Source organism: Trachinotus anak, unplaced genomic scaffold (assembly GCF_046630095.1).
Source record: "Trachinotus anak isolate AG129_WGS33_773 ecotype Australia unplaced genomic scaffold, CSIRO_AGI_Tana_v1 ptg000013l, whole genome shotgun sequence".
In the NCBI taxonomy this organism is placed as follows: Eukaryota; Metazoa; Chordata; class Actinopteri; order Carangiformes; family Carangidae; genus Trachinotus; species Trachinotus anak.
The window spans coordinates 26,771,237-26,794,054 of NW_027273864.1; the positions used below are offsets into that span (position 1 = coordinate 26,771,237).

At 42.1% G+C, this 22,818-nt stretch overlaps 2 protein-coding genes across 2 annotated transcripts; both read left to right on the forward strand.

Annotated features, from left to right (window-relative positions):
• The first annotated feature begins 2,468 nt into the window (after positions 1–2,468).
• On the forward strand, positions 2,469–15,367 carry pcif1 (phosphorylated CTD interacting factor 1). Its single transcript, XM_071495337.1, has 16 exons — positions 2,469–2,610; positions 4,264–4,422; positions 5,314–5,438; positions 5,757–5,882; positions 7,724–7,899; positions 7,993–8,147; positions 8,467–8,614; positions 8,771–8,854; positions 8,961–9,060; positions 9,654–9,813; positions 9,901–10,070; positions 10,807–10,893; positions 11,010–11,194; positions 11,361–11,454; positions 11,599–11,774; positions 11,967–15,367. The coding sequence occupies exons 2-16, from the start codon at positions 4,296–4,298 to the stop codon at positions 12,304–12,306; spliced, it is 2,253 nt and encodes a 750-aa protein (XP_071351438.1). The 5' UTR covers positions 2,469–2,610; positions 4,264–4,295; the 3' UTR covers positions 12,307–15,367.
• An 863-nt stretch (positions 15,368–16,230) lies between these two features.
• On the forward strand, positions 16,231–22,735 carry LOC139631271 (deoxynucleotidyltransferase terminal-interacting protein 1). The gene is made up of 13 exons (XM_071495344.1): positions 16,231–16,627; positions 17,333–17,403; positions 17,928–18,024; positions 18,587–18,685; positions 18,884–18,943; positions 19,037–19,093; positions 19,513–19,571; positions 19,651–19,693; positions 20,327–20,385; positions 20,747–20,807; positions 21,098–21,169; positions 22,243–22,298; positions 22,401–22,735. Exons 1-13 carry the CDS (start codon positions 16,553–16,555, stop codon positions 22,507–22,509), a joined length of 918 nt encoding a protein of 305 aa, XP_071351445.1. The 5' UTR covers positions 16,231–16,552; the 3' UTR covers positions 22,510–22,735.
• The last annotated feature ends 83 nt before the right edge of the window (positions 22,736–22,818 follow it).

Consider the following 22,818-nt stretch of genomic DNA (forward strand, 5'->3'; position numbering starts at 1 on the left):
AAATAAAAAGACTTAATAGTCTGAAAACCTGTCAAAAGAAATTCTACTTTAATAGAAATGATGAAGTGATACTTTAATAGAAGCTCAGATGAATTAATGATCATACAGACTAAACAATGAAATTCATGTTAAATGTGTTCCTGTTGTAATTTTGTTAAAAAGCTGTTTTAACAGGTATTTTGACTTTTTTGAAAAACCATGGTAAAAACCATACTCAAGTGTTATGATCCACATAAACATGTTTGGGTTTCCTCAGTTAACTCAGCTTCACTACTGTATTTCATCATACAAACAGACAGAATTTACTATATAAAAACATATACACAGCTTCCCTACAGTCTGTGATGCAAACACTGTGACGGCGCCATCCAGTGACTGGACATGAAAAAACAAAAACACATGGTGAAATTAATAAACTGCAACACGAAGATGAAAAAATTAACCAAAGGAAAAAGAATAAATCCAGATGAAAACATGATTAATATCATTAAGATTAATTATTCAACCGTGTTCAGTGTGAGATTGTTACAGGTTAGTGTTGAATTTCCTTCAGAAATTCACGACTCTTAACATTTGTAACTTGTGAATTAGTTAATACAGAATTTTACATTTTCAAAAATATAGACCATATACAGAAACTAGTTTAAAGGTCTTAACATCTTCCAGAGAACATCTGTATGTTTGTAACAAGATTTTCTTTTTTAATGTCAACATTGCTTTAAAACTCCTGAGGAAAAAAATTCTGAATTTCTTTCACCTCATAAAAAATGTGAAGTTTTTCACCCAAGGATCAAAACTTTATGAGGTTCATAAGACCGTTACAAAAAAGTAACGCACAAAGGTTATGGCACTTTATAGTTCTTTCTTTACAGGTGTTAGAGAAAACACATCATGGTGACAATGAAGATGAAAATGGTTCCCTGACGGGAATGCTATCAGAGAAAATTCTGTAGCTTTCAGCTGTGTTGCATGAGCTTCCTCAGCAGACGTTCAGCTCACTTATCATAGAAATGAAGGTGTTAAAAATGCATAATTACACACCCAGTCTTTAGACCACCTCCAATTAAAGCAGGGAACAGTTAAATAAGATTCAAAATTATGAAATCATGGAATCTTCTTGTTGAACTAAATTTGATTAAATTTTTTTGACTCATACTCAAACAGCTGCCGAACACACTTATGGACTCTCTACAATGGATATCAAACATTGTTGAGAATGATGGTGACAACACGGTGGCAAAGGTTCCCACAAAACGTGTTGCACTTGCAGGTTGCTTTGCTTCAGTGGTGGTCCTAGACTCTGGGGGGACTCGTACCTGGTACAAGGTATTTCACTTGAGTATTTTCACTTTCTGCTACTTTATGGCCTACTTGTACTGCATTACATTTTCCTGACAGCTGCTGTTACTGGTCATTTATCAGATAATGTTTCTGCAGAATGAGTACATTTACTTTTGGAGTTATTTGATGTGGGGTTGTATGAGGAACTTATCCATAGTAAGTGTATTACCTGCAATATATCCGGGTCAGTGCTCTCTACCAGCACAGAAGGTGAGCAATGTATGGCTGTGGACGGGAACAGCAGAAAAAAATGTATTTTAGCCACTTAAAAAAATGCTCACCTAAAAAATAATACCAGCTTAAGTGTACAGTATATTTTGAACATTTTCACGGCTTTATCTAACCGTCAATCAGTGCTTTGTGACTTTAACAGCTGTTCTGCAGTGTCATAATAGATGCATTATAATATAATAATGCATTTCATTGGTGTGATACAGTGCATGGCATGAGTGCACTTATGAGTAGGAATACAGAAGTTCGACAGTGGAGAAAATGTTTTACCAAAGGAAAGGGCTGTTTGATGGTAAGATAAAGCAGAAAAAATAAAGCATATACTTGAACTGATACCGTTTTTTTGTGTGGGAATCTTTTTAATGGTTTTAATATTTATTTCTGCTGTTCCTGTCCACAGCAATACATTGTCAGCCTCTGTGCTGGTGTTCCTGTCTGCTTCACCAAGCGCACTGACTCAAATCTACAGCAATACACTGACTATACCATCCTACATCAAATAACCTGAAATATCACTTTAAGTTTAAAGTGATGTTAGAAACCAGAGAAAATCTGATTTAAAACTTTTGACACTTTTGTACTTTTACTATTACTACCTACTTGCGGAGTATTTCACTTTGATGTATTGGCACTTCTAGTGAAGAGTACTATTCCATTGGTGAAAAATGTCCCAGACCCAGACCCCAATATATTCTATCACTATTCAGTCAGTTTTCAGAGAAATTATTTTGTCTCTGAATAAAAGATGAAAATTAACCCTCTGGAGGCTGTGGGGGAAACGGAGGTCTTTTAAAACTTTTTTTTTTTTTTTACGCTTTTAACGTTTTCTGGAGGTTTTCGGGTTTACGTCTCATGACCTGCTCAACATGGCGGAGAGAACGGGACACTTCGGAACAGGAAGCAGGGAAGTCACCGCGTCTGCGCAGTAGCTCAGCCCGGGTCCCTGTAAAGATGTCTGAGCAGGCGGGGAGGGAGCGGAGCGGAGGACCCGAAACAAATACACAGAACCCGCAACTCTCCGCAACTTAACCGGTTAAGGTAAGGGCAGGTGGCCCCGCAGAGCCGCTCCGACCGCACCGAGACGCGGCGGAAGGTTTGGGCCTTCAGATGAACCGGGTTACCGGTGCACAGAGCGGCTTGGTTCGTAGACCGGAGCAGAAATGTTGTGCGGGACGCGTCGCGCTGTGGCAGGGGCGTGTCCGCCATCTTGTGAGAGAAGTGGCGCCTAAACAGCAGCTGCCGTTTGGAGCGGGCCGTGCGAAATGGCCGTTAACGACGGAGCTAACTACGGCCCGATGCTCTCTCTGTGTGTTTGAACCCCTTTAGCCGAGTTTGACGCCGCTTAAGGCTGTGACCGACCGCCGCGGCGTCCGTGTGCTCAGCCCGGGCTCCGGAGGAGCAGCCGCAGCCTTTTGTTGTCCTCTCCCCTCCTCCCTCCTCCTCCCCCTCCGTGTTTGTTTGGAAAGCCTGCCGGGCGCATGCGTGTAACCATGGCGCTCGTCTCTGCGTACGAGGGAAAACACTCGGAAAGATGAAATTTATTAACATGGCGCTTTGATTAAACACCGATACACACATGCTCCGGCTTATCTGCTGATTATCGATCTGCCGGATCAGATGTAAACACTGAGCATCGTTCCGTTTGCCGCCCTATTGAGTCCGTCATGATAAACCACTCGGCCTGGACTTTCATTTTCCCTCCGACGTGTTTAACTGAAAATCTGTAAAAGTGTTTGACGTTTAAGTCCAATAAAGTCAGATTTATTGACAGACCGAGGTGTGCAGAATCAACTTTATGAGGCTGCAACTAATGATCATGCCATTGTCATTAATCTACTTGTTTAACTGATTAATCATTTGTTCGATAAAATGTTAGAAACCAGAGAAAATCTGATTTAAAACCCAAAGAGATTCAGTTCCCAGAGAGCAAGCTGAGAAAATTGAACTGAATTGAAATTTTAATCAGTCTAGCTGCTTTAGTACTTTCCTTTCTGTCAGTTAAATGAAATGACTGATTGTTTCTGCTGTAGTTCAGTTTGTAGTGTTATAACTATAACTGTCAAATCAAACTTTTCTTTCCCTCTATAAGGTGACTTGTGATAGCAGGACGTGTTGGTCTGTTGTACTAAAGATAAACATCTGTAATATATTTTATAACATAAACAGTGAAGAAGAATACACTTTTTAATCAGATTTTTAGGGCCTCTTAAAATTAATCTGCAGCTATGTTGGATGATTGATTCGTCTTTTTTCAAGCTATAGACCGTCAACTATGACTTTACACCGCGTTTACACATGTTATTAAAATGCAATCTGTATTCAGATTTCTTATCCAAATAATAAATGATCTGATTTTGCCTTTGAATTTGTTTGTTTGTTTTCAGACTGTTTATTATCATTATCCTCATTGAGTAGCAAAAATGCATGTGAGAAAGTTGAGGTGGCGTCAGATCAGCTTCAGGTGGTAAAGATTTGCGATTAAACCTACACAGGATCTGAACACACTGCGAATCAGTGGTGGTCAAGCAGATCCGATCACATTATGATCGCAGTGCATTTACGCCTTGAATTAATATGTTTTCCTTTTGTGGCTAAGTTGTCTGAATATAGATCACATTTTAGTACAGCTCTCAGTCATCCTGCTGAAAGAAGTTGACATGATGATATATTGTCTGATCTCTTCCTGTTTAGGCAGGTAGATGTCATTCTGATGAGCAGCTGAGATGTCCAATGACAGCCAGGGATCGGTGAAGGGGGAGGCAGCCACGATGCTGTCTCCCTCTGGCTCCGCGTCCTCTCAGGGACTACCTCTCTCTCCATCCACCACTTCCAAACCGCCTGAACTCCCAGGTACGCCTGTCTGTCTCTCATCTGCCTGTTTGAGCTCTAAGTGCAAACTGAGATTTGTAAATGTGTACAGGAAAATGTAAATGTGTTTTCAGAATCTGTGTTTGTAATCAAATCTGTAAATGTTTTTTTTTTTTTTTTAAACATCTGCACAAAGTTGCAGCCAACTGCAAGGTCCACCTAAGTTATAACTGATGACTTGTCTGTATTTCCAGTTCTTTTCAGCCATTAATATCTTCATATACATTTAAAGATTAGTCTACTTCAGGGGTGGCCAACCAGTCAGAGACCAAGAGCCACATTTTTTACTGTGTTACCGCAAAGAGCCACATCATACACATGAGCACACATGAACATCACCCCATCCCTTCCTCACACACACACACACATACCTTTGCTCAGCCAGATTTATTGTAAATGTCACACACCAACATGGTAATGACAGAAATTGACTCCTACAGTACTAAGACCACGGCCCAGTCTTTTCAACAATGAAAAGGGAAACTGAGGTATTTTCATCCCACGCACATACCGTATTGAACTCAAGCGAAGCGAACACGCACGTTAAAAAAACACAAACACAAACTTCGATATGAACGTAAGAGCCGCATGAAACTGGGCAAAGAGCTGCATGCGGCTCGGGAGCCGCGGGTTGGCCAGGTCTGGTCTACTTAGTGCAGATCTCAATACATCTGCAGTTCTGAATACAGATTTATAGACACATTTAAAAATCTTAGTACGCACACATGAATTGAGAGACAGTTACACAACTTTTTCACTCACATCTGTAAACAGTTCTGCTATAATAATGGCCCCATGCTGGTACACCTGTCTGTCTCTATACCTGTTGGATGGTCTAAGTGCTGGTCTCACTCTGACCTGTCTGTCTCACAGATGAACTGGTCCAGGCCGGATGGTCCAAGTGCTGGTCTCGGAGAGAGAACCGGCCCTATTATTTCAACAGATTTACCAATCAGAGCCTGTGGGAGGTCCCAGTGCTGGGTCAGCATGACGTCATTGTGAGTTACTGCTTCAATCAATATAGTAAAAATAATAATATTTGTAATAATAACAATAATAGTAATAATATAAAAACATGCCTCTGTCTCTGTGTGAAAAAGGATTTTCTTGTTCTGAAGTTTTTTTTTTTGTCAAATTTTACATCAGTTTCTGTTTACAAACAGTAACTTTAATAACAGGATACTATAAAGATTATGTTTTTTACGATGGTTATATATTGTATGTTATAGTTATGTTATAGTTTCTGTTTATGGTTAGTATGTACAGTATATGTCTGTCTCTGTCTCCCTGACTGTCTCTGACCTGTCTCTCTGCAGTCTGATCCTTTAGGTCTGAATGCGGCTCCGGCAGAGGGTGGGGACAGTAACCTTGGTAATGGTCAGAGAAAGAGGCGGAGCTCTGAGGAGCAGTTGGCGGGGCCTAACAGCGTCAAAAGAGTGAAGGTAAAAGCTGCCGTAGGCCTATATATGTGAAAATATATTTTTCAATTCAATATAAAACTAAGGTTGATGGCGCAATTAAATATTTTCATAAACAACACAATGTTAAAATATGAGTCGTAGAGATCTACAACCAAGTCCAGTTGCCCTTGATTCAACTTTTCTTGGATCAGTGAGGTCATTCACAGACCAAGTTTCAAGATAATTAAGTACATAATCATAGTTAAATAAATGCACAGTAATATAAACATAACTGATATTATTGCATTAAGCCTTGTTTAAGTAAATCTAATCTTCCATCTATGAGTCTCTCTTTACTTAAGTAACCATGATAATTTAAAGACAACAATGTCACACACACTTATTTACAAAAAAATCTTTTAAAAAAGTCCATAGTAGTCCATTGGAGATGGCAATTTCAATTAAAGCAGGTATGGTCTTCATGTAATGATGTACCTGTTCCAATTTGACCACATTCCCCTAAATTTCTCTGTTTCCATTTTTATTGAAAATGTTTTTAATAGTAGTTTGAAATACAATCTCCAGGCATTTATGAATTTCCCAAAACTAGACTCCCATTCCCTTTTAATAATTGCAGTATTTTGTATTTTATTCTTGGGTTTTTAACTCATCCAGATATACTGGGAAGTTAATTTGTGTCATTCAATGAATTGTTGTTCAGTCATTTGAATTGGCAGGGATTAGAAAAGATAACATTTATTTTAATTGACTCGATCCTTGAGGAAAAGCTAAGGAAGGTAGATGAGTCCACCTTGAAATATCTGACTTAAGGGATCTCTCCCTTCTTGAGTTGGCAAATACATGTCTTACGCAGTCTCTGTGTTATCTGTTCACTAATAGTTGTAACTCATTCAGCTCTCAAACTGTGTATGCCTGGACTTTTATGTGGTTTAGGACTAGATATTGCGGATTTCTTTATCTGTGATCTGCCTTATTTGTTCCTGTGTGACTATAGGTAAATTAAACTTAATTTTCATCATCTAGTCTTTGTTGTGAGTATAGTTCTTTTATAGTAACCATCAAAATTATGTGGAATCCTGTATTTCCTCTATTTGACAAAATCTTATTTTATTTATAGTTGGCTGTCTGCTGTTTTTTTTTTTTTTTTATTTATATGCCAGTATTTTCACAGCTTCACTTCCTGCTTCATAATAAGCCTGTTTCAGAAATACAAGTTCCTTTTTTATTTCTTCTGAATTTATTTCATGTCTAATTTTGCAGGTTTTTGATTGCTACTGGTTCTGTTCTGTTCTTTTTGTAGATCTTTTGAGTTGGCTGTACAAATTATTGAGCTTTTTTTTGTTGGTACATCTTTAGTGATGGGGAATGAGAAATTATTTTCCCCCTCTCCATCAGGGCAATTTCAAGAAAAGAGTTGGTGCTCTGTAGCCAAATTAGGAAATGTGGGGGGGTCACCATCTCAAGGCCAATATATTCTTGGCTCCAGTGAGACCATCCAACAGAACATCATTAGTTGCAGAAAATTGGTGAAAGTAGGAACCTAACTTCAAGCAGAGATATTTGCTTCAAGTGCTGTTGTCACAGAGGTGGTTCAGCAGCAGTTGGTGCAGCAGGAGGAGAGCAACTGCAGTGCCTCACCCAGAAATCTGCAGTTGCCGTGTCCCAGGAGGCAAAAGATGGCAAAAGACAATTTCTAACCAGCAGGCATTGCTTTAAGTGCAACATGCATCATGTCAAGACGAACACACATTTTAAGAGTTGACTGAGAACCAGCCAACAGGTGGTGTGTGCAGTGGCTTATGGGAAGCTGAGTCCTCTAACTACCTGTGTGTAATCTAACGAGGTCTGTCTGTTGTTTCCAGGTGGAGCCCACCACGCCCATCTCTCCGAGCACACCCGGGGTCAAACCCTGGAACTCCGCCCCTGAGGACAAACAGACCCAACCAGCCACACCTACAACTCCAAGCCCTGCCCCTGCCCCTGCCCCTGCCCCTGCCCCTGCCCCTGCCCCCGCCCCCGCCCCGTACAGACCAGCTGTGTGAGTACTGAGGCTATGCCCCTTCCTTTTACCACCTTTAGCAGCTCTGATATCTTCTTGTTTACCCAAGTTGTTTATTGTTGTCGTCTTAAGTATCTACTGGGATCTCGACATTCAGACCAACGCTGTGATCAGGGAGCACCCCCCAGCCAACCACTTGCCCCCTCACCCTGAGATTGAGCTGCAGAGAGCTCAGCTGGTCACGAAACTGAGGCAACACTACCACGAGCTGTGTCACCAGAGAGAAGGTACCTAATAACACCTTTACACACCACCTCTGGAGGTCATCCAGAATGCACTATGGTCATGTGTGTAACTGTGTAATCTGACATGGAGAGTCAAGTGGCGTTGCACTCGAGCTGGTATAGACAGCTGTACTGATTAAAATAAGATGGATGAATGAAGCGTTAGAGGCAACTGTGTGTGAAAGTGTCTGTGTATAAAAGCTGTATGAGTACAGTCCATTTACTTGTGGGTCACCTGGATATTTGAACCATACTTAAGGTTATGTTACTGTCTGAATGTCCATGTATTAACAAGATTCCCGTCTGCTTGTCTGTGGTTCAGGTATTGATCCGCCCCGTGAGTCATTCAATCGTTGGCTATTGGAGAGGAAAGTGATTGACAAAGGTCATGACCCTTTACTGCCCAGTGACTGTGACCCCATCATCTCCCCGTCCATGTTCAGAGAAATCATGAACGACATCCCCATCAGGTACCTGTCTGTCTCTCTGACTGACTGTCTGTCTGTCTGCCTCTTCAGACTCAGCTTCACATTTGTGAAAGGAAAATGTGTTGCTTTAAACCTGGACTGGACAGTATTACAACTAATACCTTATCATTGTGTATTGATCTCTGTGGTTTCTCTCAGGTTGTCTCGTATTAAGTACAAAGAGGAGGCCCGGAAGCTGCTGTTCAAATACGCTGAAGCCGCCAAGAAGATGATTGACTCCAGGTAGGTCACAACAGACCAATCTTAGTGTGATATCCTGCTGAGATCATCAGCTGATAGGCAGGTTGATGTTGAGGGACATCTGACCCCTGACCTCTGACCTCTGCAGGAATGCGAGTCCGGAGAGCAGGAAAGTGGTGAAGTGGAATGCTGAAGACACCATGAGCTGGCTGCGCCGAGATCACTCTGCCAGCAAGGAGGACTACATGGTAACCACTGACCTATAACCTCTTCTGTTTTTTTACTGTGCATATATTATCAAGCTGTTTAGTCTCTGGCTTGGATTGTCTATAATGACCATGTTCAAGTAGTAGGTGGTCACTAAAAGTTCCTGATTCCAGAAAAACATTGATGATCAACTTTGCAGTCATGTCTTCAGATCCTCAGCTGTTTGTCTTGGACTCTCAGCTGAATATAGAAGCAGAGCTTTCAGCTGATTACCACCTAGTATTGAGTTGTATCAGGTGGAGGCTACTGGGCACACTTGGTAAACATAAACCAGTATTGAGGGTAAAACCAGAGGATTGTTCCCTTTAGGTTGGGAGGGAGTCCCTGCTTCAGGTGAAGGACTACAGGTGTCTCAGGGTCTGGTTAACCAGCGAGGGTCAGATGAAGTTGAGAGCAACAGGTGAATTGGTGCTACATCAACAGTTTAGCTGCATCAGTTAATTTGCTGCCGTCATAACCCAAACCCAGATTAGATGTAAAATGAACAAATTGATGTTTAGTCCTGGGCTGTTGAGACCTGATTCTGTGGACTGATGGAGGCGTGATGTGTAATTTCACCACTGTGTGTTTTTAGGACCGACTGGAGCACCTGAGGCAACAGTGTGGTCCTCACGTCACTGCTGTCGCCAAAGACTCTGTGGAGGGAATATGCTCCAAGATCTACCAGCTGTCTGCAGACTACAGCCGCCGCTTGAGACAGACACACCTGAGCCTGCTGCAAGACCCGCCCACAGGTACACAACACACACACACACACAGCTGAAGCTGCTGTACCCTGTGTGTTATTGACATGTCTGTATTACGTGTTTCTGTGTGTTCAGAAGCGAGTGCGTCCCCTCAGCAGTCCCGGCTGGTCTACTGTTACCCAGTGCGTCTGGCTATCCCCTCGCCCCCCCTCCCTCGAGTGGAGTTGCACTTTGAGAATGACATGGCCTGTCTGCGCTTCAGAGGAGAGATGGTCAAAGTCAACAGAGGTCACTTCAGCAAACTGGTTAGTACCGGTGATAGTACTGATACTACAGATCTTGTTTTTTTTTTTTACCACTGTTGTGCTAAAGAGAAACTCAGAGCAATGCTATGCAATTTGTCCACAAACACTTTTCATTCATTTAATCATTTAGCAGACGCTTTTATCCAAAGCGACTTACAGAAAGGGGAACAATCAAGGTTAAGTGCGATAAGAAGTGTTAGCGCAGCAATAAGTGTTAGTGATGATTCTTTAAGTGTAGATTTGTCATGTAGTGCTAGGAGAGAAGGTGCTCTCTGAAGAGCTGGGTCTTCAGGAGTCTTTTAAAGGTAGAGAGGGACGCCCCTGCTCTGCTCTTGTGTCAGGAGTTGAGTAGTATGTTGAGTTAGTATGTTGAGTCTCATTCATATAACTCCACTCAATTTTACTTTATCTGTTCATGTTATGTTACCATCACAGAAAATAACACTTCCTGGGAGGGATTATGTCCTTTCAGCCACTGGAAGATTTTTAATGTTAATGTGTTTATTTGACAGTAGCTGAGCAACAAACAGCAGCAGCTGGAGTTAGTCAGTGAATTAGAAAAGTTTCATTCCACAATAGTTAATTTGTACTGTTCACCAGAAGAGGGCGATATTCACCTGAAAATTGTGTAAAAAGAGCATCTGTGTTTATGTTGACCCTCTGTCTACCTGCCTATCTGACCATCCGCTTGTCTGCCTGTCTGTCTGCCTGCCTGTCTTTCTGTCTGTGTGTCCAGGAGTTGTTGTACAGGTACAGCTGTATAGATGATCCACGCTTTGAGAAGTTCTTGTCCAGAGTCTGGTGCCTCCTGAAGAGATACCAGGTGAGCTGTCTCTTTGTCACCCAATCAGCTTTTACCTGGTCTCACCTGACAGTTTGTTTTTGGTATCAACTCAGTTCACCAGTGAGTTAACGAGGTGTGTCTGTGTGTGTAACCAGGAGATGTTTGGCAGCGGTGCTAATGAGGGGACAGGCCTGCAGGGGGCACTGCCAGTGGCAGTGTTTGAAGCGTTGAACCGACAGTTTGGAGTTTCCTTCGAGTGTTTCGCTTCGCCGCTCAACTGCTACTTCAAACAGTTCTGCTCCGCTTTTCCCGACATGGACGGCTTCTTCGGATCCAGAGGGTGAGACGGATGTTGAACGCCTGTACACTGTGGGACAGTGGCAACTTGTTTGCAATAATCATAAAACGCAGTTATCTCACAGTTTCTTTAACACGATCAGTGTTTCATAGACTCAGTGTTGGTGTGTATCGCAGTAAAGTGGGAGTAACTCAGTGTGTGTTTTCAGGCCGTTCCTGTCGTTCTCTCCAGTCAGTGGCTCATTTGAAGCTAACCCTCCCTTCTGTGAAGAGCTGATGGACGCCATGGTGACGCACTTCGAGGTCAGTGCACAATACTGATCTGTACTGGTTTAAACCAGTCTAGATTGTATTGGCTTGTACTATACTGGTCCATACTGGTCTGAGCCAGACTGTACTGGTCTTGTATATTCAGGTTGACATATTGCTGTCTTGTCTCTCTGGCAGGAGCTGTTGAATCAGTCCTCTGAGCCTCTGTCCTTCATCGTCTTCATCCCTGAGTGGCGTGACCCTGTGACCCCGGCCCTGACCCGGATGGAGGGAAGTCGATTCCTCCGTCACCAGCTGAGCGTCCCGGCCTACGAACACGAATATCGGTCTGGGAGTCAGCACATCTGCAAGAGGTACTGATACTACACTGTACTGCGCTGATATTAACTATACTATTGTGTTACTGCACTGATACTGATCTTTACAAGACACTAGTACTTCCTGCACTTGATTAAACAGTCCCTTGGTTGTCCTGCAGGGAGGAGATGTACTACCCTATACTGTAGTTTGTACAGTACTGTATTAATCTCTGTCTGTATTTGCAGAGATGAGATGTACTACCGGGCAGTACACGGTACTGCAGTACTCTTCCTTCAGAACGATGCAGGTTTCGCCAAGTGGGCTCCGACTCCAGAGCGTCTGGCCGAACTGACAGCGGCATACCGCCCTGCCTCCTCCCGCACCTCCTCCCTGTCTTCTCCTGGCCCCGCCCATATTGCCCCTGGAGATAGAGACTCCACCCCTAAGGCCTCTGATAGGATGCAGAGCAGTGTGATGTCACCAGGGGGCCATGACAACAACAACAACAACAACAACAACAGCAGCAGCAGCAGCAGTAGTAGTGGCAGCAGCAGCAGTCCTCTCGACAAGATGGCCGCTGTGTAGAGGGTATGGCCACGCCCCCTCACCTTCTGGAAAGTTGTTTAAGGTTTCTGTGTTTCACAGATTTAATTTGTTCTGATCGTCGTCGCGTCTGTTCAGATTGTCCCTCACCAGCACCTGTAGCACACCCTCAGTTTCTCTCAACGTACCCACAACGCCGTTCTATCACCCCTGCCAGCAGGGGGCGGAGCCAGAGCATCACACTGAAGCCTGACTTAACCCTTTCAGCCGTTCAGTTAGTTTTCACTTATCCCTTCACTCTGGTTCATCCCTGCTCACGTCAGCTGTTCTGATTACTCGAAGCTCTGATATCACAGCGTCTGGAGCTTTTCTTTCACCTGCAGCTGATTCACATCCAGGTGTTGTTGCTGCTGTTGTTTAGCAACAAACATCAGCTACTAAGAAAAGAGTTCATCAGTGAGCAGCGACGTGTTGGAGCTCCAGCAATAAAAAAACCTTTTCATTCACCTGTGATGTCACTGCTCCTCTGGGTCACTGGAGGACTTCTGATTGGTCCCCACACCGACTGGGCTTGGTGATTGGTTGACAAGGCAGCTATCGTTTCTATTGGACTCGTCTTTCTTTCTTGAGTCGGACAGAATTCAGTGGCATCCCGCTTCCACGCCTCCTTAGGACGGCCTGACTGATCTGTGCTCGTCCTTCAGATGATGTACCTCCTTCGACCAGGGTGCGTTATGGAAACTGAAAATTAAGCAGGGAGGAGGAGGCAGAGCCTCTGTGGAGAGGTCAAATTTACTGGTTGAAGGAGGCGGAGTCAGAACTTGGACTAAGATTCAGACTGGTCAGCGCGGACAGACGACTGAAAGACGGACTTCATCTTCCCGCCTCCTCAGAGGTCCTTTTACTTCCTGTGCTTTCATTAGACTGGAAGTTTGATCAGAGACGGGAGGGAGGTGTTTGCATTGCAGGTATTAAACCAGGTGTGTTGTGTTTGGTAGCAGGTGGAGCTGCAAGAATAGGGATGTGAAGTGTGAGGAGTTATTTTAGGATCGCTGCAGTAAAAGTCTGGTTCTTGTTCTGTGTGCACAGACAGGATTTAATCACACCATACAACATGTTGTTTGCAAACATATGAACTACTGTGACTTTTTTTCTCAAAACATTACAACTTTTTTATAATAATAGTTCGTCTCATTGTCCAGGAGACTTGTGGTTTCTGTGTTAATGAACATTTAGTAAATATTTTAAAAGAAATGTTGACAAACCCAGGCTCCTCACACTTCGTAATCCAGTGCTTTGCAGCCAGCAGCTGACTCTTTTCTCTGATTGGCTGATGAGTCGTCTTATCAGGCGTCTGTTGCCGAGTGTAATCAATTCCTGCTGTTGCAGCAGCAGCTGTGTAGATAATGTACAGTTCAACTGATGTGAAGTCTGTTGATGTTATTTTCCTCATCTGCTGTTAAATTGATTGAAAAACAAATTAAAATGTTTAACCATTTTTTTATTTGATTTAATTTAACAATTTTTTAAAGAGATGGAGATCTGTTTCCTGTATTACAAAGCTTAAGATAGTTTGTTTAAAACTAAACCAAAGTGTTATTAAGAAAATCTATAACTTGTATGTAAAAGTAGAAGTGTGTATCCATCAGTAATGCTGACGTCTAACCAGCAGAATACTCCTCCACCTTATTTTTATAATTCTCAGCTGTTCTCTTTTCTGTAAGTGATCTGTTTGTTTTTTTATGGGATTTTGTTTTTGGTTTTGTTCTTGTGCATGAAACTTTCAGACTTTAAATGATATTTGTAATCCTGAATGTTTTCCAGGCCGAGTCTCCAGGCTGATTGGCATCACTACACTGCATCAGGCTTCACAGAAAACAGTCACACAACATGTTTTATCTGGCCTCAACGTTTTAATTTTAACTGCTGTGTTCAGCTTTTTTAAGGGAGTATACCAACATTTTGTGTGTAACAGTTTTGTATTTGTTTGAAGGTGGATTTATTTTGATTTTGATAAGCTAAGTTTCATAGTATCAGCCCGCTTCTGGTCTTCGTGGTAAAATAGGCTAATGTTGGACTATTTCATTAATATTTCACATGTTGGTATTACTACGAAACCACATTACACTAAAGACTAAAGAAAACAAACTTAGACATTCTCTTGTGACTTGTTATAATTATAACATTTGGATCTAATACTTACAAAGTTCTTGAAATTATGATAATAATTATCATAATTTCAAGAAAACTATATTTTCTTATTTTCATTTGATTCATATCTAATAAATACAAGATAAAATTCTTGTAGTTATATAGTAATGTGTATTATAATCACAGGACAACTGTTGGAATCCCTATTTGCAAATTTTGATTTTTTTTCTCTATATCTGATAATTACAAGCTAAATATCATAATTATAGGAGAATTGTTTTGTAATCATCAGATATGGATGACTGATTAATGCAACTAATTAATGTCTAGAGTTTTCTCATCATAACTTCTGTATCTCATATTTAAAAGAAAAAATTTCTTGTAGTTAAGATCTATCAAATAATTAGATCTTCGTTTCAGTTTCATGAAAACATCTATGTAAGATTTCATAATCACAAGAAAACTGCTACAATTAACAGATCTTTTTGTGCATTTAAAGATCCTCAGCTCAAAAATGTCTCATCACGAAAAAAGACGAGAAAATCATCGTAATTACAATTACGAAAAATGTTTTCTTGAAATATAAATAATTTTGTTCAATAGAAGTCACCGTAAGAGTTTGTCTCCGTTTTGTTTCTTTAATAAATGTGTAAACGTGTTTCTTTATATTTCTGATTCAAACAGGCTTTTCAGCGTCAGACTCTATTTAGTCAAGGAAGCCGGCGATGAAAATAGTTTGATGTTTTTATTTTGTAGCTGAAGTACAAACTAGAATGTTTTCTCCTTTTCAACCGGAGTTTGGTGATAAATGTGAAGTGAGTCTGATCGACGAAGACTCGGCTGTCCGTGGTCCTCACAGCTGGAGAATGTAAATACAGTCTGTCCTTCGTCCCGCCTGCAGACAAACTGCAGCTTCACTCCCAGTAAAAATATATCCAACCCAGAACAACCAGCCCGACTCGTCTGCTCATTTATACTCCACACACTGACACACACTGATTATATGTTCCCCACACATGTTCTGCTGAGAACACAGGAGACTTTCATCAAGTTTCCACAGGTACTCCAGAGTAGTGTTTTATTTATAAGGTTTCGGTAATGTTCTCCTGGTGGAACCATCCCAAATAGAACAAAATACAATTTCATTGTCCACAAAAGGTGGAAATTTGCCTGAATTGACACAGAACAAATATGTAAACAGAACCTTTTAACACTGGTGAGAGATGCCAGTAAAATACTTGTTAATTACTAGGCTCTAGGCACTTGGAATAAATTGATGATCTGTAACAGCTTGAAACAGTCTTTTAACAGACTTTTATCAGAACTATATTTATTATTTTTTCTTAAGATAAAAAGGGCTTGTCAGTTTTCCTTTAATTTTCACTTCCATGTCATAATTTCAACCGTTTGTCTTTATTGATGGTCATGTAAAGTCTAGTGTTTACAACCAGGAAAAATTAGCTCGTTCACAACACAAAATAAAATCGAATTTAGATTTGTGTAGCTGGTGCATTTATTTATTTATTATTTTAATCTTTTTTTTTTATGAGACTTTATCATGAAGTACAAAACAGTTCAGACAGGGTCAGAGGGGAAGGCTGTATCATACACTCCTCCAAAACAGTATCACAGGTTTGCCCTTCCTTATATACAGTACAGTATTATTCACACTTACACAAGTAAACACACAAACCAGTCCAACCAAATACAACAATAAACTGTTAACATAGACAAAAACAAAAAACAAACAAAAAAAGTGGTTTCCCAGCTGTGGTCCACTTAGGTAGACCTTTATTTTGAAATGTGTCCGGAAACGTTGTCGTCGTCGCTGCTAGCTTCACAGCAGCGGAAACGAGTCATTTCCTGGAAACAAACGTCAAACAATCCGAGTTGATTATTTGTTATCGGGTTATCGATTATCGGGTTATTGATAGTCATCTGCCAGCCTCTCGGTCTCTGTCGGCGCTGTGGCTCCGGTAACACTCCGCTAACGGAGATCGATCACATCAATTGGAGAATAAACATCATTAGCTTCCGCTGTTAGCTTTAGTTGCCGTCAACCTAGCCTGGCCCGGCCCACCAGAGTTAGCCCGGCTGGACCCGGATCGGACAGATCGGGACAAGAACCGTGTCCACCATGGGAGCCCATCGCAGTGAGGGAGGCCGGGACTGGCTGGAGCAGGACGGACAGGAGCAGCCTGAGCAGAGCCAGGTAAGAACCGGAGCTAAAGGCGGCTAACGGGTTAGCTTAGCTCGCCGCTATCGGAGCTCAGATGTTATTTAATTTTCTTTTTACATTGAGAATACAGTTATGTGAAATAGTGAAATACTGGAAATCCTCACGATTGATTGCAACTAAAAGCCAAGACCTGTCCTACAAACTGAAGACGTGATCGGTAAAACAGCAAAACCGGAAAACAAAGAAACTGTGAAAATGATGTGAGACCAGTTCTCCGGGAGAGAACAGCTGAGAACATGTTCTGACTGGAGCTGAGGAACCGCTGCAGCTCTGTGAAGTGAAGAACATGTTCTCACCATTGCTGTAGTTACTGAAGCTGAAGAACATGTTCTCACTGCCACTGTAGTTCTGTAAGGTCAAAAACATGTTCTCACCAAAGCTGAAGAACATGTTCTCATCCAAGCTGAAGAACATGTTCTCACCAAAGCTGAAGAACATGTTCTCACCAGCATTAGAGTTGTTTCCCTATGACAGTGCGGACCAGCAGGTGTGCATCTTTTCAGTAAACACAGCTCACACATCATCTCGATGGACACACTCACTCGCTGTAAAGGTTTGATGGAAACTTGATGACAAGAACCTGAACCTCTCTTGTTCTCCTCCCCTCTCTCTCTCTCTCTCTCTCTCTTTCTCTCTCTCTCTGTCTCTCTCTCTGTCTCTCTCTCTCCCTGTTTGCAGAAGCCTTGGAACGTGATGATCAAACACAGACAGATTCACAGACGGGGACGACGCTCACACATGACAGTCAGGTAAGTGCAGTACTGCTTAATACTGGTCTATACTGGTTATTCTAGTAATGAAGCAGTTCATATCATGTGTTGTTTCACATTCATAGCGTTGACCTCAAGTATTCATGTGAAAAGAGACAGAAAAAAAAGAGCTGATGTGTAAACCCTGCCCAATTTCTCACCCGACCAATCAGGAGTGAGGAGGCTGTAACGGTGCAGTAATGGTTTCTAGTGTAAGTTCAGACCTGCAGTAGATCTGTGAGAGACTCCCTGTTATTTACACGCACATACAACACAGTCCTGCTGATGCTTTCACGTCAGTCGACTGAGATACTGTCGCAGGTAACATAGTCACATCAGTAAAGGCAAAGAAGACGGCCAGTAAACAGCAATGGAGACAACACAGGATTTCAAATGTAGTGAGGAGGGAAAGAGTTTGAGGGTGAAGCTCAGTTCATACTCAACCTGTGTGTGTGTGTGTGTGTGTGTGTGTGTGTGTGTGTGTGTGTGTGTGTGTGTGTGTGTGTGTGTGTGTGTGTGTGTAGCTACACGGATCCTCAGGTGTCCATGGACCTGTTGAGGGCAGTGCTTCAGCCCAGCTTCAATGATGACATCATGGCTGTGTTCAGGAAGTACCAGAAGGTCAGAGGTCTCTCTGGACAGATCCAGATACAGATGATTGTTGTGATTTTCATCTTTCGGACACTTTTCTGTTCTTATTTTGGACAAAAAGCAGAGTTGTTAGCGGTGGAGACCATCTTGCGAAAGGATCACATCAGCTACGACACCCGTCAACATGTTGATTTTCCAATCCATGAGAATGATTAGTTATTATTATTATTATTATTATTATTATTATTATTGCATTACAGAACTTAGGATAGATATAGATGATATAGATAAGTATAGATAGACAAGTAGACTGATACCTGCCAAAGTACTCAAAGCCACCTCTGTGTTAGTTCCTGCCATACAATGTGTCTAATTAACATAATTAACCACTTAACCATTAACTGACAATAAGAATTGTGACTGATCAATACTATTAATTGAAATATTAAAATTTTCTGGTACATCAGTACCATCTGATGTGTGTGTCCAAACACACACACACACACACACACACACACAGAAAACAATACCGGCCCTGCTGTCATGGTTGCTCAGCAGGTGTGAGCAGGTGTTGTTGTTGTTTGTGTTGCAGTTCTTTGAGAAGGCAGCGGAGAACGTGAAGGAGAACGTAGGAGAAGACATTCAGACTGATCAGCTGATCAGAGAGGCCTGCAGGAATGTTCTTGAAAATGTGAGGTTACTGTACTGTTGTCTGACCTCTGACATTGATGGTCATGTGACCCTCTGTACTCACCTGTTCTTTACTCACTCTGATTGTAAAAAGAAAAAAATAATTGTCTGAGATCATGAGATGACCTCATGACCTTTGACCTGACCTATCTTTCTCTTTCTCTGTGGTTACCATGGTTTCCTTTGATGTCATCACCAGGCCAAACAGCTTTTTCCAGATGGGGAGGTGAAGAGGGTGGGACCAGAGGTCACCATCAAGGTAGGAGCCCTCACATTGAACAATCGGATCATCAGAAACATTTTGAAACCTGTTGTGGTTCTGATTCTGGTCTGGTTCCTTGTGTCCTGACAGAGGTCCAGACCTGCTGATGAAGACTGCAGTCAGAGAGGAAGCCCCCTCCTCAAAAAGGTAGCGTGACCTATGACCAACACTCTGATGTAAACACCTTCAGTCTGCAGGTTAAACACTAATGTGGTTTCCTGCTCAACAAAGCTGGTTAAAGAATATTTAAAAAAAAAAAAAATCAAATTTCTTAATTTCATTTGTAAATGTGAGGGAGAGCTGCAGGTCTGAAGAAGTCTGAACAACAGAGTTCAGTTCCCTCAGTCAAACATGGTTTGAAAGTTGTGAACTGTCATTTCCAAAGTTGGCAGAAACATCAGTCATACGCACATCAGTTTGTTGTTAGGAAGCTGTGAAGTTCATTGAACCTGATCAGAAACTCTGCCCCCAACACGAAGGTCAGGTGTGAAACAGATGTGTGACAGACAGATGTGAGACAGGTGGAGGTGTAAGTTTTATTAACATTGATTATTTTGTGTCTTCAGAGAAAAACTCGTCCCAGCGCTGCACTCGTCTCCTCTGATCGACCTCTGACCTTCTCTCAGTGAGTATCTGACAGGTGACATCGCCAGTATCCAGGTAAATGATCACACCTGACTAACCCTCTGACTGTTTATCCTCAGAGTGAAGCCGAAGTCTGAGCCCGTCAAGAGAGAAGGACCAAAGGTGAGTCAGATCTCACCTGGCAGACTCACAGACGCTCACTCAGGTGTTCTCAGATGCAGTCAAACTACTGCAGGTGTGAAGATGCAGGTGCATCAGTACAGACCCAGAGGTCTGATCCAAACTGGCACGACACCGACAAAACAGCCAACACCATGTGAAACGTTGTTCATGAAGCTGAGCTGTAGACCAGCACCTACTGTGTTCTGCAAGTTAAAATTACTTTTTTGTCAATAGAGTCTGGTTAGCAGGGCTCATCATAGGTTCACAAAAAAGCAGAATATCGAGTTAAAACCGACTAATCTCATGTATGTAGAAGTCTGTGTGGCTAAACCGCAGCCTGGTGTTGAGATTTAATGAAAGTAAACAGTGCATGGCCGTGTGTATTGGCACTGCACTCCTTCACGTGCTGCAGGGATTTAATAAACTGAAACTTTTCATGCAGTATTAAGCAGCTGTGGACAGCAGATACTAAAAGAGTCACTCACATTCATTCATAGATCACTGCAGACTGATGTATTGACTTTCCTGCTTTAACCACATTAAACCATATTTTCTGAAGCCTGTCTGTTTAGTCGCAGCATAGAGTATGTGTGTGCATGTGTGTGTGTGCTTACCTGTCTCTCTGTGTTTCAGTGGGATCCGTCCAGACTGAACGATGGCACCACATTTGTTCTCGGCTCCAGAGCAAACAAGTGAGTCTGTACCATGTTAGAGTGCCACAGCATTTGCTTCAGATACTGAGATGATCTGTGATTTACTGTGCATTTGTGTTTTTACCAATCACATCAAATGAATTGAAGTGACTGACTTTAACAAGTGAAACCAACCCAGCAGGAAACTCTGAGTCCATATGTTTAGTCATAAATGTCAGTGACCTGTTTACATGGTTTTACAAATACAGATGATGGTTTTTGTGTTTTATTATTTTCACACTTCCTCCTGTAGTGTATCATTGATATATTTAGATATAATGTAGATGTCAACTCCTCATGTCTGAGAGCAGATCCACAGGTCGACTCACTGTGAACCTGTTACTGTGATGTCACTGTGCAGGGCTCTGGGGATGGGTGGGACCAGAGGACGAATCTACATCAAGCACACCGACCTGTTCAAGGTAACCACACACGCACACACACAGAGCAGTGTAGTGCTGCATTAACACAAACCGATAGCTGTCAGCAGATGTCAACACTGCCGTGTCCACAGTCACACCTCTGTCCCACCTGCCTCTCCTCTGTCACAGCCAAAGGATTCAGTCTGAAGGAGAAACCTAAATCTGAGCAGAGACCAGTCTAATCATCACACAACAGCACACCCTAGCCACCGCCAAGTCACATTGTGTGTTACTTTGTGTATGCTGCAATTTAATAATACTTTGTGTGTGTGTGTGTATGTGTTTGTCAGTATGCTGCAGATGCAAAGGACAAGCAGTGGTTGGCAGAGCGACACCACATGAGAGCGACAGGAGGGAAGATGGTGAGAAGAAACACAGACACTGTAACATGTAAATGATATATTTAAAAAAAGAAAAGAGTCCAGGTCTGTATTTACCTCCGAGTCCAGGTTTTTGTGTGGGACCGGCTGATTGTAGAATTCTGTCAGGTGTTCGCTTCCCCTGAATGATCTTAAACTACCATGAATGAAACTCAACACTTCCTCCTCAAATTTCTCATTAAAAGTCTTGCACCTCTTCATTCACAGGTAGCCTTTTAATGTGAAAATGTGTTGTGTAATTCAGTAGAAGAAGGGACTGGGCTACAGTTAAAGACACATTGTTATGAGCAGAGTGGTGACTGTTGTTGTGACTGGTGTTTTTTTTTTACCTGAGCTTGAAGTGTTCTGTCTGTTGCGGCTGTTGTTGGAGACTTAAGTTAGGTTTGTTATCAGCTGAGTTTCATGAGAAAATGAAATGTGTCTTCATCATGTTCACCTTCACTCTATGTGAAAAGACTCACCTGCTGCTTGTCAGGACTTTGAACACCTCAAGGGTTTTGTGATCTCTTTGAGCTTCATCTAAGACATGATGAATCTGAATGTAGTGTCCATGTTGTAAGTGTTTATTAAGTCAGCTCCACCAAAAGCAGAGAAATCCCTTAAAACCAAAGTACTGACCAGCAACAGGTTAATCGTGTTCAGGTGAAGGTGCACATGATGAACCTACAGCTGTGCAGAGACTGAGTTGTGTTCAGGTGAGTCCTGGTGTTGAACCTGCTCAAAACAAAAGAGTTCACCAGAGTTTTATTGACTGTTAGATCCCTTTTGTCTGGATTTCCAAGCTTTATATGGTGATTAATTCATAAATTCACAAGACCTGGACCCATGTATGGATCACAGGTATACAGGGGCCCAAAGGGGTCAGCGCCTCTATATGAAGTGAATATTTATAGTAACAAAGATACAGAGACTCAACAGTGAATAATGTGATATAAAAGTTTTAAATCTAACTTGAACTCGGAAGAAACTCTTGGATTTAAAACATATTTAATACCTTACCTTGTATAGCTGCACCTGAACGCAGCACTTTAACATTTTTGTGCTTGTGTATTTAGGCCTACCTGCTGATTGAGGAGGACATCCAGGATCTTTCCCGCAGTGACGAGTACAAGTGAGTCTGATGTCATCTGTCTGTCTCTATGTTGACCACTGCGATGAACCCCCCCCATGTGGTTCCATGCTAACAGCTCTCTACTTGTGTGTGTGTGTTCAGGGACTGTCCAGACGTCAGGATGGATGAGATGAAGCCGTTCAGTGTTCCTCTCTGGATGGTGGAGAAGATGCAGAGAGCCATGGAGGCTCAGAGAGACGCTGATCTCTGAGCCCCACCACCACACAGAACACATGACCTCTGACCTTCCATCCCCAACTACTGAACACATGACCCCTGACCCCCGACCCCCCCAGCCAAGAATTGGATGAATAATTAACCAGTCAGAGAAGAGAGATTGATCATGTGACCATCTGACTCTGAACTGATTGGCTCCTTCCATAGTTTTTATTTACTGTTGTTTTTTAAAAATGAAATAAAAACTGTCTCTGACATAAGGACGTGTTTGTTGTGTGTTCATCACCTGAACCAGATCAGGACTAGTTCACTTCCTCCAGAATCTAACAATAACACAACTGAC